Here is a 21,088-nt window from a genome sequence, read left to right on the forward strand (position 1 = left end):
ATGCCTTACAGTCTCCATCCCCTTGGCTACTCTCTCTAGCAAGACTCCTGGGTCTGATGGTCGCTACCATAGAAGTAGTTGCATGGGCCAGACTCCACTTCCGCCCGCTTCAGTGGTTCCTCATTCCCCACCAACAGGCCATCGCTCGGAGGCGCAAACTGAAGGTGAAGTTGCCCCCACCTGTCCGGACAGCCCTTCATTGGTGGCTTTCACCGGATCACCTCCTCCAAGGAAAAGGGTTCCTGGACCCTCCCAAGATCATTGTGACCACGGACGCCAGCGACAGGGGTTGGGGCGCCCACTGCCTCAGCTTGACAGCTCAAGGCATTTGGTCAGCCACAGAGAGAAACCACAGCATCAACTGGAGAGAGCTTCGTGCCATCCGGTTGGCCCTACTCTCCTTCCACTCCACAATCTTGCAGCGCCATGTACTGGTGAAGACCGACAACACCACGGCCAAGGCGCATGTAAATTGGCAAGGGGGCACCCGCTCCTCCTCCCTTCACCAGGAAGCGGTTCTTTTTCTCTCCTGGGCGGAGAAAGAGCTAGAATCCCTGACAGCTCACCATGTATGGGGAGACTTGAACGTCCTAGCAGACTGGCTGAGCAGGGAGGACATGCAACCAGGGGAGTGGTCGTTCCACCCAGTCGTGTTCCAGCAAATAGTAGACAGAATGGGGTCGCCGATAGTCGACCTGTTTGCCTCCCCGCTGAATGCCCAACTGCCTCTCTTCGTGACCAGGTTCCCCTGCCAGGGAGCAATGGCAACGGATGTGCTGTCAACGGACTGGCCCCCGGGCCTTCTATACGCTTACCCACCAACACCTCTGATTTCCAGGGTCCTGAGGAGGATACGTCTCGTGCGGGCCCAAGTCATTCTAATCGCTCCCTTTTGGCCTCGCCGCCCCTGGTTCCCAGAGCTGCTACACCTATCCATCCAACCTCCATGGGAACTCCCGGTCCGGCCCGACCTGCTCTCTCAGGGGCCAGTCCCTCATCAGGACCCCGGATGGTTAAGGCTTGCCACATGGAGACTGAGCGGCGAGCCTTAAGGCAATTCGGCTACTCCAAAAAAGTCATCTCTATGCTGGCATCCCGCAGGTCCTCCACCAACCGCATCTATCAGTGCACCTGGAAAGCCTTCCTGAGGTGGTCAGCTCGACACTCCGTTCCTAGAGGCAGCGCTACTCTTCGCCACCTCCTGCTATTCCTTCAGGAGGGCTTGGACAAAGGCCTTCGCCCCAACACTCTAAAACGACAAGCGGCATCTCTGGTCGGTCTAATCTCAGACAACCGCTCCAGTCCCCGGCAAACTTACCCACACCTGAGACGTTTTCTTCGGGGTGCAACACTGCTATCTACTCCGACAGTGCACCGTTTTCCATCGTGGGATCTGCATGTTGTCCTAAAAGCCCTTCAGAAGCCTCCATTTGAGCCCCTTGCTAGCATCCCCCTACGCTTGCTATCCTTTAAGCTCGCCTTCTTGGTGGCAATTACTTCAGCACGGCGAATTTCAGAACTGAGAGCCTTATCCATTCATCGTTCGTTCTGCATCTTCTCCAAAGACGCAGTAAGGCTAATCCCGGACCCCTTCTTTAGGCCAAAGGTAGCCTCGGTTTTTCATCAGTCACAAGATGTTTTCCTCCCGTCATTCTGTCCACGACCGGCTCACGAGCGGGAGAAACTTTGGCACAACCTGCATGTCCGGCGATGTCTCAAAAAGTATATCGCACGCACCGCCTCGTTTCGAAATACGGACAAAATGTTCGTCTCCTTCCATCCGAGATCAATGGGTTCCCCCGTATCAGCGCCTACTATCGCACGATGGATAAGGGCATGCATCTCGCTGGCGTATGAGACACAACGCTTACCTCAGCCTGCTGGCATCTCGGCACACTCCACCAGGGTGGCAGCCACCTCAGCAGCCTTTTCAACTAATGCACCAGTCCAGGACATTTGCAGAGCTGCCACTTGGGCCTCCCCCTCTACGTTTACCAGACACTACAAGATCGAGTCCCACGCCGATCTTCAGGCCTCTTTTGGTAGAAGGGTGCTTCAGCAGGTCCTCCCTTGGGCGTAGGCCAGGAGTGCACCCGCCCTCTGCGTTGGACAAGCTGTGGTATGTCCCAGAGGTGTCCCTAGCAACCTATCAACCGAGAATGGAGCATTGGTGTTCACTTACCGTGAAGGCTCCTTCTGGTTGATGTTGCCAGGGACACCGCGACCCGCCCAGTTTGGCGCTCCTGGCCTCCTGATGAGGGGGGTGTTCTTCCTTCTCAGGCCTCCCTTAGAGTTTCGCAGAGTATACCAGTATGTTTAGCTCCAGTTGTGTTGTTTTTTCGCATGTTTCTTTGATTATCCAGTCTTTCCTTTGGCGTGTACCAGTACCTTTTCTCGGACAGCAAGAACTGGGAGGGGTTATCCTCCTAGCACCAAGGAGGCATGGCTGAAACGTCTCTAACCAATCAAATCTGTCCTGCCTTGGAGCTAGTGAGAAAGGATAACCCAGAGGTGTCCCTGGCAACATCAACCAGAAGGAGCCTTCACGGTAAGTGAACAGCAGTGCTCCATTTTTGCAATACTCTTCTTCGGATAGAAAATAATGAAGTGAATAAAAATTATTTGAAACTTACAGTCCACTCCTACTTGTGTTTACTTCAGAATACTTCTTCCCACATAGGTATGCATAGGGTTGCTGCCTTAGGGTACACTTAATGACCAGACATTTCTTATTGACTTCTTAGGTTTTGAATTTCAAAGCTAAGCCAATTTACTCTGCAGCTCATTTTGCATATTATTGCACCTTTTAAGGTTTAAAAAAGCTTGCATTGTATTTGACCAATAAATATCAGTTGATTAAAAGGCATTACATGACTTTCTTAGCGTTCTTAAGCTTTGTTGTTACAGATTTTTATTCTGACAAACAATTTGATGTAGAAGGTGTTACTGCAGCAAATGCTAAACCTTGCTTACATTTATTATGGGCTGAGAATAATGCCCCTTGCATGTTAGTTTCTGTTACGGTAGGATTTCTTACATGAAGCGTTTGTTGTTGTTGTTTTAAAGAGAAAGACTTGTTACCTTGTTACCAGTGGGGTTCTGTTTTTGTGGCATGGTATCAAATAGCCCTTTGGCATTCATTTTCATGTATGTGCCGTTTCATGAGTACAATAAAAAGGGGCAAGATCTATTATTAGCAATAGGCACTGAGTGTGTTAACAGCTCCACACTTGCCAAGTATTCATAATTACAGCTTAATGGGGCATTCTAGTTTTAGAGGCAAGATTTATTTTTCGCATTTTTGTCACATGGAAAACGGAAAAGCCATTGTTAACTTGCAGAGCCTTGGAACCACGTGGTTGCTCAGTGTTCTAGGGAAACAAGATGATGAAAACTTTTTCCAGCAGCACTGGGGTTGGGCAGTTGTTACTTCTGATGTGAGCACCTCCTTGTGGTTGCAGGCAGGGACAGCATGCAAGCCTCACTCAGGAGGAGGGCTTCCCCAGGACTCTTTGACCAGCTCTGCTTGGTTTGCAATCGGAGATGGACTAAACTTGGTGACACCATTTAAAACTCAAACTGTTTCTAAAAACCAAGCAATGGGTTAGTCCAGGCTTTCTCAACGTGTGGGTCCCCAGATGTTATTGGACTTCAACTCCCATCATCCCCAGCCCCATTGGCCTTTGGTTGGGAATTATGGGAGTTGAAGTCCAATTACATCTGGGGACCCACACATTGAGAACCCCTGGGTTAGTCAGTCCCACCCTACCCTTCACATTCCTTGTTATTTCCCTTTCCTCACCTTGCTTGAAATTTGCCATGCATTTCTGCCACTTCCTCCACTTCTTCATAGCTGGGAATAGCTCCAAGCAGCTGCACCAGAGCTCCGCAGCCCATGGCAATTCATGTTCTTCCACACCTCTCCTTTCCAGAACCAGGAGGGAAGGAGACAGGCATCTGGCATGACTTTTCTTGTCAGAATTCTTCCCTAGATTGCTGCCCAAGATCCCAGGAATCCTCAAACTTGGAGGAAGATGACTGGCAATAATCACCCCAAGGGTGCCAAGGCATCCTTCCTTCAATGTCTGTCTGTCTACCATTTCCAGGTTTGATAAGGTGGCCAAAGCTGAAAGAACTAATCCTGGGTTAGAGAAGCCAATTACCTGTCCAGCTACTGTTATACTTTATTCTGGGAGTCATGGCATGATTTGAGACTTCTTTAGTGCACATTGCAATGACAAACTCCTGCATCAGTAATATCTTCAGACAGTGAGGACTTTCCAAAACAGCATTCAGATAAGCACTTCGAAGCAGCTCTAAACATGAGGTTTAAACAAGCTCGGGAGGCTTGAGGACATCAGTGTTGAACTTCTTGCTTTCTAGAGCAGTGTACCCTGCTGACAGAAAGACTAATGCCTGTGGACAGGGACATCCCCAAAGTGGTGAAGGATAATCTTCAGAAGATTTCATTATCGGCAGCCATTTTGACAGATTCATTTCTGGATATGTTTCAGTTCTCTGCAGGAGTCATGGCCACCAATGTGCTTGCCCAAAGGAACACTTCACTCTGCAGATATATAGTGTTGTGCAGTATGTGCACTACACTATATTTCTCGATGATATAGTCCTTGTGCAGACCTGGGCTTCTTGTGGAACTGTGCAAGACTGAGTCTTAGGATATGTTCATAGTCCAAGGTGGAGCATGCCTCAGCAATTCCCATGTCATGAGGATAATGCAAATGAATTTGATAATTCACCTTAATGAATTTGATAATTCACCTTAAGTGTGGGGTGATAGCAGTTTTCTGTGGCAATGAACATAAGGACAGCACAAGATTACTGGAAGAAGTATGTGATGTCACTTTCTCCTTGAGCCAATAAGAAGAAATGGAAGCAGAGTTCGTGTGTACACCTTTGGACTTAAAAAAAATTCTTACTGCTAGAAAAGAAAATGTGCTCTGGCATCTTTTCTGTCTTTATAATGTAATTTATGTGGGGATGATGAATTACTCTCACTATCAGGAGAGATTTAGAAACACTCAAATCCTTTTAACAGGCCTGTCAGAACTTGGCAATATCCAATTTTGTTGCTTAATAGGAATCAAACTTAATAAGCACAAGATCTCTTGAGGCTAAATGATTCTGTGTGACATCTGAACATTGTTGCCAGTGAAAAATTAGGTTGCTTGGCTTTGCTTGCAATGCTGAGATTGCTCTTTGGAGGAACCCGTCTCCTGGCAGCCACTGGTTGTGACGTTATTTTTTTTTTACAGAGAAAATTCTCTATCATATTCTGCTTTGAGCTTTTATTTTGCTCTATGTAAATACAACATGAATCCTACAGTCTGATTGCAGCCCTTTCCCTCTTTTTGGCCTCTTGGAGAATTGTTGGCAGTCCTTCCCAACCTCTTTCTTAAGCTATACCTGTGTTGTGAGGGCTGCATCAGCACAGCTCCTTCCTATGTTGCCAGTGTAACATGTGACGCCCTGGCCAGTGTCCACACTGCCATGTGAATTGTTTCAGCAGTGCTCCAGTTTCTGGGAAGAATTATGCTGGTTAGGAACTCCCCATTTGACAGTGCCAAGGCTTCTCACATTACCCTGGTAGTGCAGGAAGGCTCCCACACTGCCAGGGTGACACTGGGTGGCTTCAAACCCATCAGGGTTTTAAGGCCCTCAGAAGTAATGTCCCCTTGTGACAGCTGTTCAGTCTGAGCCGGGAATGTGCTGTATGAATCACCATCCCCTTTGAGGACCGCCTTTCCAAGGAGGGGTTGGCTCCCATGGTTATTCTAACCGCTGAGCGATACACATACACAACACAGGGAACATTCTTGGATAGCTGCCTGTTTCTGGAGCAGGAAGTCGGATGCTCTGGGTGGCTGGACCACAGTGTGCCTGCTGGAATGCCTACTGCCTGGACTTCTAGGCCAAGGCATCCGAATACACAGCCGTGGAGTGACACTTGACAGCGTTTCATGGATTTTAACTTAATTTCTTTAGGAAGCTCCCTGCACCCCAGCCACTGATTTAAATGCAGCTTTTAACTTAGACTGCAAAGGGTCCCGTTGCTTTCACCGTGTGTGATGTTATAGGTATCCTTACAGAACTTGGACTGCTCTCACACTTGTCTGTTTCTTGTTTTCCCTTTTTGGCAACAACCTAACTAATCTCACAGATGACACCTTGTGAAATCAAGTTTGCTGTCCATGTGGAATCAGTACTGAACCATGTACCCCAGCCTGAATACAGGCAACTGCTAGTGGAGGCCATCCTTGTCGTTGCGCTGTTATCGGAAATCGAGGTGAACAGCATTGGAGGCATAATTCACGTGGATCGGATTGTGCACATAGCAAACGATCTCTTTCTCCAGGAACAGGTATGAGTGTTCCATTGTGTGGTCTGTTGTCTAAGGAGGTCTATTGAACTAACCTTTGGGCTATAACATAGTTGCCCCATAAGCAAACATGGGCTTCATGTGGGAGCAGATCATGTGTGTATCATTACATTTGATGAGTGCACATTTGTCTATTTTTCCTGTGTGTGATTGGTTATGGCCTCTCAGTACGTTTATGTGCAGAGAGATAGACAAGTGTGCAGTCATCACAATGTGCATGCAGCCACCACACAAACAGGACGCATTCAGTAATATTGCATCATTGTAATGTAAGATTACAACTGCTATGTAGACCACTGAAAACAACTGGGTTGAAACACTTAAATCAGCACTTAAATCCCATTCACTTAGTTGAGACTTCCATCTGAACCTATAGATTGGCTTAAGCTGCTAGTCCCTAGGAAGAGAGAAAGAAGCAGCTGGCTTCTGGTCTTGCTTCCTAGAAAAAGCTTATCTACTCCTCTACTACAAGTTTTGGCTACTTCAGCTTTGTATCTGTAGTTGGGTTGGCTGGTAGAACTGTGCCACAAATCCAGCTAGTTGTGGCAGAATTAAGCCCATTGGGGCAGAACAGTGCATCAGTTCCAAGTGGTAAGGATAAACAGAGACTTAAGCAAAGGCGAGCAGTGCATAGCAGTGAGGCGGGCAGGGGCTAGTAGGTAGGCAAGCAAGTAAGAATTGTTGTTATACAAGAATGGACTTGAAACAAAATGTTGCTGTGTATTCCTGGTGTGCAAGTGTTACTTGTGGCTGAGCATGGTGAAAAAACAAAGGTTAGCAAAAAAGAGAGGAGTTCCTGCTCTAATTTCATGTGCAACTTTAAAAAAAAATATTCTTTGTGTATTTGTGGCAGCAGCAGGAAAGGGAGAAACAGGTCCTCGGCCCCAGCTTCCTTTCAAAGCCCTACCTTGAAGAAATTTCCTTCAAGCTGATAAATTCCCTTCTCTCTTTGTTCAAGTCCTCCTTCTGCCCCCCTGAACCACCCATAGTTTCATTACTTCCACCCACCTGCTTGGCTGTTAACTGCCGGAGCTCTAGAATGTTCTGTCCCATTGACTAATATGAAGGCAGTTGGCAGGGGCGTGTTGTGGGTGTCCTCTTAGTGGGTTTTTCTTTGGATTTTTTGAACACCAACACATCTGCAGGTCACTCTGAGTCTGCCAGTACCACCCACTTGCCTGCAGTTCCCATCCACGAGAGTCGCAAATTTCAGCACTTTTGAAAATAGTATATTTCTCAAAGCAGTTCATATAACAAAACAAAATAGCAGATGATTTCCTGTCCCAAAAGTGTTTACTGTGTTTACCCAAATAGAAGATGGGTCTGAATTTAAGGTGGATCCCCTTAAAATATAGAGGTAAAATATAGGTTGTACTGGTATTTACCCCCAAAGAAGAGCACTAAGAATTTAAGACAACCACCTAATTTCTGATGTCAAAGAACTTGGAAAAAAACCTGTTATTGGATTCAGGTAAATACAGTGCAATCTAAGAATTAATTAAGGTAGAAAGTTACCCCCTCCTGGTCCAAACCTAACAGATAAGTCAGACTAATCAAGAGAATACCTTATGTGCTTATACTACAAAGTGGAAGAAGCATCATTGGTTCATGAGGTCCTTTGATTCAGCAGGGCTCTGTCAGGCTGTGGCAGATGGCAAACATACGGTGTTGAAACTAAAGCATCTCCTTTTGGACAGCAGCCTGGGAGATGTGCAAGAATACTGGATAACTGCCTTGATAACTGCCTGAAACTAATTCAGTTACATACATGGTTTCAGTAGCACAGGGAGTCGTCTGGTTGCCAGAGCCCTTTGGTCAAGAGCCTTGATGTTGTACAACGTGCTTTTATACAAAGGCACAGTGATGCCATGTGGTATCATAAGCACTCGCAAAGCGAGGCTGATCTAAATATGTGTTCATGCATAGACCTGACTAGTGGGCTGGTGAGGCAGTTCTCCAGGCATGCTACCAGTGGCAGCTGCATGGCAGTTGAAGGTAGGGGAATTCCCACTTCTGCCTTTAAGCAGCAGAGGACACCGGGATCAGCATCATGCAAATTCAGGATTGCTGATTAGCTACTCCCCGATTATATTAGCAGTATATATACTGTATACCAATATGTACTGCTGATATAGGACTATCCAGCCACCTGTACAATGCTAACTGAAGTACTTCCACCCTCCACTGCCAGATCCCAGCAGTGTTCCCTCTAAGAGGGATTCCCAGATGTTGTAGACTACAACTCTGATAATCCCCAGCCAAAAGACATTGCAGCTGGGGATGCTAGGAGTTGTAGTCAACTACATCTGGGAATTCCTGTTAGGGGGAACACTGGATCCCAGTGCTTGGAGGCAAGGGTGAAAGCTGTATACATGAATGTAAGAAGCTGCCTTATACTGAGACAGACCCTTGGCCCATCTAGCTCAGTACTGTCTACTCTGACTTGCAGTGACTCTCGAGGGTTTGAGGCAGGGCTCTTCCACATCCCATCTGGAAGATGTCAGATTGAACCTCAAACCTTCTGCATGCAAAACAGGTGCTCTGCTACTGAGCTATACAGTAGCTCCTTTCAGTGGGAAGGAAATTCCTTTCCCCCATCCTGCTTAGTTGCCATGCAACAGCTGCCAGTAGCTTCACCTAGAGAAGTGCCTCACTACCTGTGACTGGTCAGCTCAAATAATTGGAAAGGATGCTGATCTGATGTTGAGTGGCAAGGAAAGGATTGCCAGTTTTCTAACATGCCTACGTATGTATGGCCCCAGTATCTGTTTGCTGGGTGAGGACTAACTGGATCTGGGCCATTATGCTGGATTCTGTGAGACCATGCCTCTGGTTGTTTGGCTTTCCTGAGCATTGCATTGTGTTTGAACTAGCTTTGAACCTCCACTCGTCTGCTTCCTTCCAGAAATCCCTTGGAACAGCTGATGGCTTCTTGGAACGAGACCTTGCCACAGGGATCTGCTATTTCTTCTATGACAGTGCCCCGAGTGGTGCTTATGGAACCATGACTTACCTAACAAAAGCAGTGGCAGGTTACCTACAAGAGTTTCTCCCAAGCACAGGCTGCCTGATGCAATGAACTGTCTAAAGTACAAGAAAGAATCTTTTAAAATTGAAAGCTCTTTATCTCATGCTACCTTCTCTGGAACCTTCCCCCTTGATTAGTCTATAGCTCTATTCACGCATTATGTTTGAAATTTGTATGAAGAGTGTACGCAGGTGCAGTTAGTCACTCATTATGTAGAATAGGATGTGTTTGAAGAGCCTGCACTTTTACTTTTAAAATGAATGCAGGTACAGTTATTCACACAAAACCACGTACGAGCGTGCAAACATCTGTATACATGTTCAGCATAATTTCTGAATAAGGCTTATACTTCTACCTCAACACTCTGCTCCATATGACCATTTAAAGAGAATGTGGACCTATAGGCAGTGTGCAAGGTTTTGTGGACGATGCTCTGACCAGTAAATATAAATCCGGATGTACAGATTTGGGTACATGATGTTAAACACTGTGTAAAGGTGCAAAACTTCTGGGCATTCTTACATGCATGAGAGGATAGTGTCTCTTTAGTACCAATCTGCATATATAGTCTATTTAGGTTGCACAGCATTGTTTAATTTAAGCTTAGCATTATGTTCATATGATAGCAAAACATTTTGTAATAAACAAATGGAATATAATTCACCCCTCACATCAGCCTTGAGGAGGAGCGCCATTCAATCCGTTGTGATAGCTGAACTACGTCAATTTAGCTGAAAATCTTTCATTGCAAGGGTTATTTCTACCATGGAAACAAACTGGAGTAAGGAATAGGGAACAGTGGCTGACATACTGCACAGTACTTGCAACTTATTGTTCATGCAGTTGTACAAAAAAGAGTGCTGTTTGTGCCAATTGCACAATTCTTACTAACGTGGTTGCACAACTGACCACCACTAAAATAATGGCTGTCCGTTGCACAACTGTGTTGCACAATTCTTGATATTAGCACAACAGCACCCTTGTACAGCTGTGTAAGTGTTACATTGCAATATGCACATAATATTGCACAGTATGTCAGCCAAATAATTTCAGACTTCTAAATTAGTAACATCCAGGGTTTATACCTTGCAAAATCCCTTCATAGAATGCACTTCTGGGCAAGAATTAACAGGAAATACCTGTGCAAAGCATCGGTTGGTATTATTTTAAATAATTCTTCATAATTAGGACTGCAACATTTTGTTCATCTGTTAGATTAATCCAGTCACAATCATGTTAATAAACTATGCCTCAATTAATCAGTCAGCAGTTGTGTGTGAGTGAGTGAAAGAAAGAATTCAAGTACTTGTAAAAACTGCAAATGGCAAGTACCCTCTTAAATGAAGCATTCTCCTTCTGTGTAAGGAAGATTAGGAAATACCTTTTCTTAGATGCCTGCAGTGATGCAGCTGAGCATTATCTATACACAGAGCATAGCCTTTTTAAATGCAGAATTATTGGTTTTCTCTTATGCAAATTAATGCAGATTTAATTGTCTGACTTGGGTGACAGCTCTACTAACAATACAACACATTCACATTTTTTACACTGCATATTATGTATGGACATGACTGCCTGGGAATTCATGGCCATTTGTACAACACATGTATTCTTTGTTGTTTCTTTAAAGCTGCTTGTAAGATAAATGGACATGAAGATGTGCACTGGTTTCATGCTAATTTCTACACTGTGTAGAAATCTTTTCATCTGCAACATGGTCTCAAAAATGGGTTTCATGCCTTCATAGGAGAGGATTCCAAAAGTTGACTTGAAACTGATTAAAAGCTCTCTCTAATGTATGTTTCAACTGGTTCAAATATTTATACAAAAGTACATGATAAGGGTCTTCCAGATGCCCACTATTCCAGAATGCAGTTTGCCAAACTACCTGTCTGAATGCTCCCCCACAGCAAAAAATTCCTGCATGTTAAAAAGTAGTACATCCGATAAAGTGAGCTTTTGCAGTGGGCAGCCATTGTTGGTTCATCCCTTCTTGTCTTGTGCTGACTTGTTTCTGAATGTGCCAGTGCTGGCCCCCTCCTATCTAACAAAGGGGTCATATGGTTGTATGAAACCACTACCACAGATAAAGCTTGCTTAACAATGATTGACTGTCACTTGATAGTTATTGCTTCTGCTGGCCTATATCTGCAAAATGGTTGGAGCATAGACAGCACCACCACGGGGACAAGTGCCTACCTAGACAAGTAGCCTCTCCAGAAACTCCTCCATTGCTGAAGCCCTGTGGTAACTTTAAGTAAAGGGACTTTTCACATGCTCAGAGTGCTTTTCTTTAATATAAGCATCAATATATACAGAGAGCAATTCCCCATGGGCTCATTTCCATTTATGTTTAGACTGGATACATTATTGTGAAACATACTGATGTTTTTCTTTTGGAAATTATTATTATTATTATATTAATTATTATATTTATTCCCACTCTTCCTCTAAGGAGCCCAGAGCAGTGTACTCCATACTTAAGTTTATCTTTCACAACAACCCTGTGAAGTAGGCTAGGCTGAGAGAGAAGTGACTGGCCCAGAGTCACCCAGCTGGTATCATGGCTGAATGGGGATTTGAACTCGGGTCTCCCCGGTCCTAGTCCAACACTCTAACCACTACACCATGCTGGCTCCTCAAATCTTTGGAACAAAGTTTGTCCTCTTCCCCACACCCGCCCCTGAAATGCACTTTGCCACTTCTGCACCCTCCCAATATATATTTTTCTGGTGTTGCCCCTTGTTTGGGGACAAGTCCTACTCTGGTTCTGAATTTGCGTTGTTTGCTTTTATTGGGCTTATAGTGCAATCCTATGCATGTTTACTTAAAAGTAAGTCCCACAGTATTCAGCTTAGAATTGAAGCCTTAATCTATGTATAAGGTATTCAAATACAAAATACCTAATAATTAGTACATGTGTTGAACCAGCCCAGTTCAGAGCTGTTGATTATGCCAATCCGTTGTTCCTAATCAGAAGTGACTTTTCTTTAAAGTGCCATTGGCTAAAGTACTAACATAAACATGTTAAAATAACTGTTCTGTTGGACTTTTCCAATGGTACCTCACTGAATATAGTTATTACTGGAACAATAAGCCATAACTCAGATCATTCCAGTGGAAACAACATTAAAAGGACATTGTGAGCAATTTCAAGTGATGTATTTTCCGTCTTCCTGCACAGATTTCATCTACAAACTGAGACAGCACTTACTTGCAGATAAATTGTGTTGAATTTAGTGGTGGTTACTTCAAAGCAAATTTCTTGAGGATCAAAGTGGCAGCTAAAAAGAGTGAGCTTTGCAAATACAGCATTCTTCATATAGGTGATAGTTCATATATAAAATGGCATACATCTAAAGTTATGAAGTGAAAATTCAAAAAGAAGATGGACCAGAAAAATTGCAATGGGATTCCCAGTGATTAATAAAATACCTGCATGCAGTAAGCACTACAGAGGCACACTTAAATAGGAAGAAAAATCAAATAATAAAGTACTGAATTGTAACAGTCCTGGGACTGGAGATTATTTTTAGTGCTTGGATTTTCACAGAGTATGTTTCATATCTAGCTATAGTATCTATAGATCACAAACATATGCTCACTTAAAGCCATTGAAAACCAAGGCACTTAAGTGAGCCTAGCTCTGCATTTGATTGTGTCCACTGTGTAGATTTCAAATTAAGAGGATGTTTATAAACCCACGGGGTTTGTTGGACATCTCATAAAGCACTTGTGGCGGGGGGGATCTGATGTACTGTGCATTAAGCCACAACTGTCTCTTGCAGAAATACTAGAAATTACAATTTCCTTTGTAAGTACAGATACTAGTTTGGTGTGTTGATTAGAAAAAGGTGGGCTAAATAAGAGGAGGAAACATGTTCATTTCCTTGCGTCTATAATTAACAAAATAGATTTGTTAATCTATTTTGTTAACTATAGACACTAGTTTAAAATTATAATCTTTGTCAGAGGGCTGCACCTCAGCAGGGTAGAAACCAACTGCTGGTCTAGTTGGACCATTGATATGACACGGCATTGGGTCACAACACTATTTTCAAATGTTATGGGTCTCTTGTAACACGGTTACAACCTACATTTTCTCCAAGAATGTGTTTGGGAAGGTATTATAATATACAGTGCTATAGACTGAAAGAGATTCTTCTGAGCAGCTTGGTAGTTAATGAGCTGAGGCAAAATTGCATTTCAGAAAATGTAATCATATGGCAGGATGAGCATCTTTTGTGATAATCTGTCTTTTGAAGTTACAGTATGTTGTTCAGCCAGTAAATTCCTTGTCCTAATAATCACCTGAACGGTATAAAACGGGAGAGAGAGAGAGAGGTGGACAAACATATTTTACAATCCAGAAATACTATATTACCTGTCATATGATGGTCGCAATTCACATCTGTCCAAGCATGTGCCCGTTGAAATTGATTCCCTTAAGCAAGCCTAAATCTCTTAAATATCTAAATGTCCAATATCTTTTGCAGTTGAGGTCACAATCCAGACATAAAGTTATTATATAGGTCACTCTTCTGAAAGGCTTCAGTACACCTAACTGTTAAATTGTGGCCAGCCTCTCTCCCCCCCCCGAAGGAATGCTGTGCCTATTAGTATAATTGTTCTGTTCAAGTCCTTTAATAATGTTTGCATATATGTTGAAAGCCTTAAAGAGTGCTTGCTCCCTGTGTCTCAGAATATGGACATGAATTAAGCATTACTTTTAATACAAATGGAGCCTATCCAAATTTATAAACAGCATTTACTGCTCCAAAACACCTCAGATATCCAACATTCATATATCAGGGTCAGTGCCAGGTTGCAGGGGATTCTGGGACAATCCTGTGCTGGGCCCCATCCCTGGCATACTGGTTCTCTGCCCTCATAGTATGCATGAATACTGCCTGCCCACAACGTTAGGGAAAACTAACTGAACAGCAGCAGATGCACCTCAATTGGCATCGCTGCCACTATGGTGCTGAAGAGGAGTGTGTGTCTGCTGCCCAGTTAGCTTTCCTTGCTCTTCAAACCTGGAAAGTTAACTGAGTTGGACAACAGTGAACACTCCTCTTTCAGCAGTGACATCATTTTAGATTTCCCATGTCCCCCTTACTGATAGTATATCTGGCATGAGGATCTAAAATGGCATTGCTGCGGAAAGAAGAGCGTCAACTGCTGCTCACCATTTCTTGGTAGCCTTGCCAGGTCCCAATGGGGAAGCTTATTGGCAGCAGCTAAGGAGTGGAGTGAGTCAGGTGGGGTGTCTGATGAGGATGAGTCTCAGTCGGAGTATGTGTTCAACCTGACCACCCCTCAGACCATTCCTCGTCATCTTAAACCAATCAGAGCCTCAAGCTCTTCCACCTTTGTGACAGTAAGGATTTGTCTAGAACTGTGAAGATTTTAAAGAAGCTACAAAACAAAAATATTGTGCCAGTACAAGAAGTTACAAGACAAAAAATGGTGCAACTTGGACTGTTGATGCTGTTGCACACCAGGGCAGCTCCGCACAAAGTTGCACACGCAGAGTTGCACAACAGGCCACCACTGGAAATAATGAACATCCTGTTGTGCAACTTTACGAGAGAGCAGAGCTGCCCTGGGGCATTGACATCACTGTCAATGGTGTTTATGCATGTAGCCGCATGGGCAGTACTTCAGCCAACCATCATGTAGCACTGCATGGTATGTGAGCCAGGATTTTTAGTCGAGTTTGGACAACTGACTTCTCACGTTGCCAGACCACCTGAGCAGATTGCAACAGCAATCCCTAAGCAGGGATCAAACACTGAACTAGCTGGAAAGCCATACATACAGGACATAACTAAAACCAGGCTATACAAGTACATAAATATCTTGTGACCTGAAAAATTATTAAAATAAAAGTAGAACCAAGCTATTCTGTAGCTGCCAAGAAGGAACTACAGTACCTACATTACTCCTTTGACAGGCTAGACATTTTTGGAAACATAAAATTGGTTTGGTTCCAGTTATGGCCCAGGCAATAAAATCTAACAGGTGCTGAATGTCATATAATATTCAGTGCAGTTTTCCACAATATTTTATACAAAATTAGTCCCCAGATGTGTTTGTGATGGACAAATGAGCAATGACACATACACACAAGTACTTTATGTACATTTTCGAATCGATGTTTAAGCTTTTAAACACTCAATTCTTAAATTTGGAGAGCAGAGAGTTTGTATATGTTCTGAAGATGCTTGGATATGTTCCATGGGGTTATGTATAAAGAAGAGAAATACATATAAAAATGCCCATTAAGTGCAAAAAGCAATCACAGACTATACTTCTTGCATTTAATAGCCATTTACCCCCAATTTGATTTGATTTTTCTCTGTACTTGTATATAGGTTTACTTCCAATCAGTGTTCCTTCTAAGGCGTGCGCATGTGCGTGTGCTCACATGGTTTTTGATGTCTGCTTAGTTAATTTTAGATCCCGCTCAGGTTTAATCCCACTGAATGCCTGTGCGTTCACCTTGGCTTGATGCTGCCACCCAGAATAAAACTAATTCTGCACACAGATGAAAAAAATTAGAGAGAACACTGCTTCCAATGCAGCATAACGGTTAATGCTTCTGATGAAGTACACTTTGATCCATGAAAAGTTATGTTACATGAAATGTATTAGTCTTGTAAGTGCTGCAAGATCTTTTGCTGCAACAGACTAACATGGATACTCTGAAAACAGGGAGAATAATTTATTAGGGATAGAGACTGGAAAACAGGGATTGTCCCTGGTAATCAGGGACATTTAGAACATATGTAAATAAAGCAGCATGCATGCAAGTTCAATTAAGGGGTGTGTGTGTCCCCAGAACAACTAAGAAGCAGTAAGGCCCTTACCTCCCTCTACTGGTGCCCCAATGAGCTTCCTTCTTCCCAGACAACCAAAATGTTTGCCAAATGAAGTAAGTCTGATTCAGAACAACATTTTTTTTGCCGTGTAAGGAAGCTTATGTTTTATCCTGGCTTCAGCTTGAATGCAGTTTTTCTGACACTACCGGCTCCAGCCAACTGTTTGCAATGAAGCAAGGGTCAATATTTCCAGGATTATTATTATTTGAGCATTAGAGGATTTTAGTGTCTTACTGGAAGATCTCTGGTCTCTACCCTGTTCTATTATTTGACCTCAATCTCCTCCCCACCCACTCTGTAACAACCGTGAAGTACTCAGCCTTGTTTCTGAGTGCTTGGGATTTGTAAATTGGCTCATTTCCCCAAGAGAAAAGATTGGCCTTAAAGTTTTTTGTAATATTATTTTGGTATATGAACTCTTTTATTGATTGTATTCTTGTGAATGGACACTTCATAACTCTACGAAATAAATGTTTTGCTATCGTGCCTGCACTGCCGTAAGTAATACAACCATTCTGAGGGCAAAAAATGCATGCTGTATGCTGAGTGGTGTTCTACCTAATCTGTTTAGTAAAGCCTAATAGTCATATTAAGTCAGGCATGCATTGTACTTATAGGCATATTAATGAATTATGTATCATATACATTCCTATGTAGTGGAGTATCAATGTCATTTTGTTTTAAATATCTTACACTTGGACAATCTAGCCAGAAATTCAAAGATGGAATTAATCCCTACAAGTATCAGGGAAGGTGGACAGATGTTTAATTGTGGTTAATTACTGCTGTTCTATATTTTCCTGTTTAGTAATAATATTTTTTTAATTCAACAAAATTGTTCCTAATGTAGCTTACTCCAGAAATGTTGGGTTAAGGAAAACTCCCTAATACCTTACGTCAGCATGTGATTATAGCATATGTACATGATTATATATTTGGGTACAGTTATTATGGAGGGAAAAGATGATCAAAGTAATTATGTGAGTGGGTCCTTTGTAGGTACAAGGCTTCTGATGAAAACCCAAGTCCATCCCCATTGCTTTGAATTACTTCAGAAGAAGGGGCAGTCTCCTCTCCTGAGTGTATGCCCGCTTTTTACACATAATGGTATATAATGCTTTCTCCCCTATACCAATGTATGCCTGTATAGGAAAAACATCAAATGTGAAGAAGCCTTATGAAGAAATAAATAATCAGAATAAATGCTGAGACTCTCAATATGGCACTGTTGCAGTTACATCTGAGAATGTAGTACAATAATGGTTTTTATTTTTAGATCTCCCCCCACCCCCATCTCTCTCTCTCTCTCACCCTCCCTCTCCCATTAGCTCCAGAAGCATAGCAGGGTTGGAGTGGATCCTGGAACAAAAAATAAAAATGGCCCCCTAGGCCTCTCCTCAAACAGGAGCATTGTTGGGGGGGGAGACATCTGTGCCCCCCATTCAATTGTAGCTATGCCCTTGATTAGTCCCATATCTGTTGACAAATTATCATGCTCAGTTATCTCTGCTCCACACAGTCTTTTCCCCAGAAACATTGTTCATTCCATCTTCTCAGTATTAAGGCAGCCATCATTTAGTCATGAAGTTTCTTAGCAAAATGTGACAGCAGAGAAGCTCCTTGCTGGGAATTCAGAGTAAATTCTACTCCTTTATTGGCTATATCTGTTCTCAAATTTATGAACCACATGGAAAGCTTCTAGAAATTCATTAAAGTCAATGCTACCATCTTTGTTGACGTCAATGCTATGGGCTAACTTGTCAATAGAGTCATCGTCTACATTAATTCTCAGGTGCAGGTTGAAGAGCTTCCATGTCTGGCGGAATTCATCAATAGAGATAAGACCTAAACAAGAGGGGAAATGGGGTCACTGGGGACAACATACATACAGTCAGCAAAGTCTTAGTTCTGTGAGCTAGGGAGGAATCAGAGATGTTTCATGGCTGGAAGCCAGGCTGGTGTGCATCTTGCAACAGGCCCAGGGCAGTAGATTGCAAAGGAAAAAGCTACCCCTTCCATGGAACACATTGCACAGAGCTAGAAAGTCAATAGTGGGGAAAGGCTTATCCCATGTTTGTGTAGACAGCTCTAGATGTGAGGTGCCTTATATCTAGAGGTGTCTGTGATGTCACTGGCTAATACCAAAACCTGGACACCTCTAGGAACTGACAAATGGGCATGGGTTGGCAATGTCTGGAGACCATGTCAGCACCTGGAAGCATCTGCACAGTTGCAGAATGGCTGTGGCCTGCAATGCAAGATTTCATCTCCATCCACCCTCAGGCATTACCTGAAATTCAGTAGTGGTGGCAGCTAAGTTTAGAGAGGGGAGTGGAAGGCTCCACATAGTAAAAGGTCATAACCATGTTGCATCTCTAGGTGCAGTGTCCCTACAGTACACTGTATGGGGCCCTCGCAGTGTCAGCCTCTCAGTGCCTACAGGCCTCTGTACAGGCATAGCATGATGTACTATCGGAAGGATCCCACACTGAACACAGCCATGTTGCATTTGTGCAGAGTCTTCTAGGTGCTAACGTGGGCTGCTGACACTGTCAGCTCATGCCAGTGCCTGTAGACTTTTGTGCAGGCACAGTTTGATGGACTCCAAAGATCCCACCTGAACCCTCCTTGATCATTACTGACACCCAGGCATCACTGACGGGTGGTGACAGCCATCTGTGGAGAAAATCCCTACAGGACCAAGGATTGCAGCAATGTAAGACGCAGTGATGGTGTGTCTCTGTTTCCAGATCACACTTTGGGCTGATTCTGTCATTGTTTAGGCTTGTTGTACAGATGTGCCTAACATGTTCCCATCACTGTCCAACCCTTGCTCTAAAAAATGGTCACCAAGAATTGAGACATTATTTTAATGGCTGCCTGAAATTTAAATCTGAGAAGATACATGTCAAGGTATGAAGGTATTGATTGTATATGTGGATACCTGTAGCCAACTCTCAGTGTGCAGAACAAGCATGTGGTCTGGAAGTAGAGAAACCCATAAAACATGCTTACAAACAGTCAAAGGCTGGACTTCCCATTTCCCACCTTAATGACAATAGGAAGGAATGGGTGTACTGTGCTATATCCATGGAGACGACTCCCACTTTCAACTGTCTTGTCACTTCATGCCCACTTACACCAAGTCAGCTTTCCAGTACTGGATGAAAACTAAGCAGCCATTACGACTCCTTGCAGCTCCCTGCTAAACTACATACACACCTCACCCCTCCCCCGTCTCAGACATACTATGCTGGGAAACTGAGTCTTTACATACCTGAATTATCTCTGTCAATCATATTAAAGATTATCTCCAGGTCAGCTTTGTATCTGCACAATGTTTCCACCAAAGATGGCTGAACCTGAAGAATGTGTTGTTAGAAATCAGTGCATCCAGTGTTAGCATGACACTATTACACAGCAAGCAGTTTCACAAACGGTGACATTACAAACAAAGGCTCACAGAAGCACAGCAAGCCACCTAACTGACAGGTGTGCTCATTGCTTCTGTGGCACTTTAAAGCCTGCCGGTGTGGCTTGTGAGGTGGGGAGGCTCTGTGCTTCCTAAGGAGTGAGAGCTTGACATTTTCCTTAGTAGGCACAGAACCTCCCCACATCTGCAAGCCATACCAGCAGGGTTTAATTGTTGATTGTGTGGAAGTAAAGTAAGAGGAAAACCTGGATGGAAGTGATTGTGTGGAAGCAAGGTAGGAGGAAAAGCTACCCAGATTTTCCTCCTACCTTGCTTCCACACAACCAAAAATTGGGAGCACACACTGCTACCAAACCCGGGTAGAACACAGTTTTTGATTGTGTGAATGACAATGTGAGAAAGCAAATCAATATCCAAATCTACATTGCAATCATCTGGGTCCCTTGTCTTCTATTAATTTGTTTAAATCAAAGAGATGTAATCAGTGCATTTCAAATCAATGAGACATTTGCAGTTGAATCCAATAGGACCAGGATTGTGTTGGCTGCAGTCCAGAAGGCTTTAATGGCATTGAATTTTCATTGCTGGCAATAGAACAGCAAAATCAAACACATGAAAATGTTCACTTAAGTCACTAATGGCAAAGCTCCAGATGCATATGAAGCCTGCTTTGCTGTACTGCAGAAGTCATCTAGACCAGTGCAAGGGAGCAAGTGTAATTTAAGAATGGTAGGCTACATCCAGACTAATTATTAATACTAAGTATAACTGAAATCAATGGGATTTCAATAGGGATGTGAACAAACCTGTTCAGCGTTTTACTCCTAGAATGCCGTACAGGTCTGGAACCCCAGCATTCGAACCAGTTCAAACGCGGGGGCCCCTTTAAGGTGTGGAGAGGGTGTTCTTACCTCACCCACCGCGCGTCCCCCTCTGGCACTGCTGTAAAAACTGCTGGTGTGGGGAGGCTCTATTCCGTCTTGCTGCCCTGGTCAGCGTATTACTGGAAGTGGTGGGGGCACGCGCGAGCATCACTCACGCATCCATACGCCTGCCACTTCCAGTATTATGCTGACTGGGGTAGCAAGAGGGAATGCAGCCTCCACACACCAGCAGTTTTTACAGCAGTGCCAGGGGGGGGGGGACGCGTGAATGCTAGGGTTCCGAACCTGTATGGCATTCTAGGAATAAAACGCTGAACAGGTTCATGCACATCCCTATTGAAATCCCATTGATTTCAATTATACTTAGTATTACTAACTAGTCTGGACGTCGCCTACCATTCTTAAATTACATTTGCTCTCTTGAACTGGTCTAGATGACTTCTGCAGTACAGCAAAGCACGC

At 43.7% G+C, this 21,088-nt stretch overlaps 2 protein-coding genes across 15 annotated transcripts in view; one reads left to right on the forward strand and one right to left on the reverse strand.

The window, feature by feature from the left end:
• The window catches only part of PHKA2 (phosphorylase kinase regulatory subunit alpha 2), a 92,791-nt gene extending 81,567 nt beyond the window's left edge, over positions 1–11,224 (forward strand). For all 8 annotated transcript variants that reach the window (XM_053304609.1, XM_053304606.1, XM_053304605.1 and 5 more), the window contains 2 exons: positions 6,179–6,379; positions 9,303–11,224. In XM_053304609.1, the coding sequence (XP_053160584.1) occupies positions 6,179–6,379; positions 9,303–9,476 (375 nt within the window). In that variant the 3' untranslated portion in view covers positions 9,477–11,224. The remainder of the gene's footprint in view (positions 1–6,178; positions 6,380–9,302) is intronic.
• Positions 11,225–16,137: 4,913 nt separating this feature from the next.
• The window catches only part of PPEF1 (protein phosphatase with EF-hand domain 1), a 69,710-nt gene continuing 64,759 nt past the window's right edge, over positions 16,138–21,088 (reverse strand). For all 7 annotated transcript variants that reach the window (XM_053304617.1, XM_053304619.1, XM_053304616.1 and 4 more), the window contains 2 exons: positions 19,587–19,671; positions 16,138–18,154 (listed from right to left, as the gene is read on the reverse strand). In XM_053304617.1, coding sequence (XP_053160592.1) covers positions 17,961–18,154; positions 19,587–19,671 — 279 coding nt within the window. In that variant the 3' untranslated portion in view covers positions 16,138–17,960. The remainder of the gene's footprint in view (positions 18,155–19,586; positions 19,672–21,088) is intronic.

Source organism: Hemicordylus capensis, chromosome 3 (assembly GCF_027244095.1).
Source record: "Hemicordylus capensis ecotype Gifberg chromosome 3, rHemCap1.1.pri, whole genome shotgun sequence".
NCBI classification, from domain to species: domain Eukaryota; kingdom Metazoa; phylum Chordata; class Lepidosauria; order Squamata; family Cordylidae; genus Hemicordylus; species Hemicordylus capensis.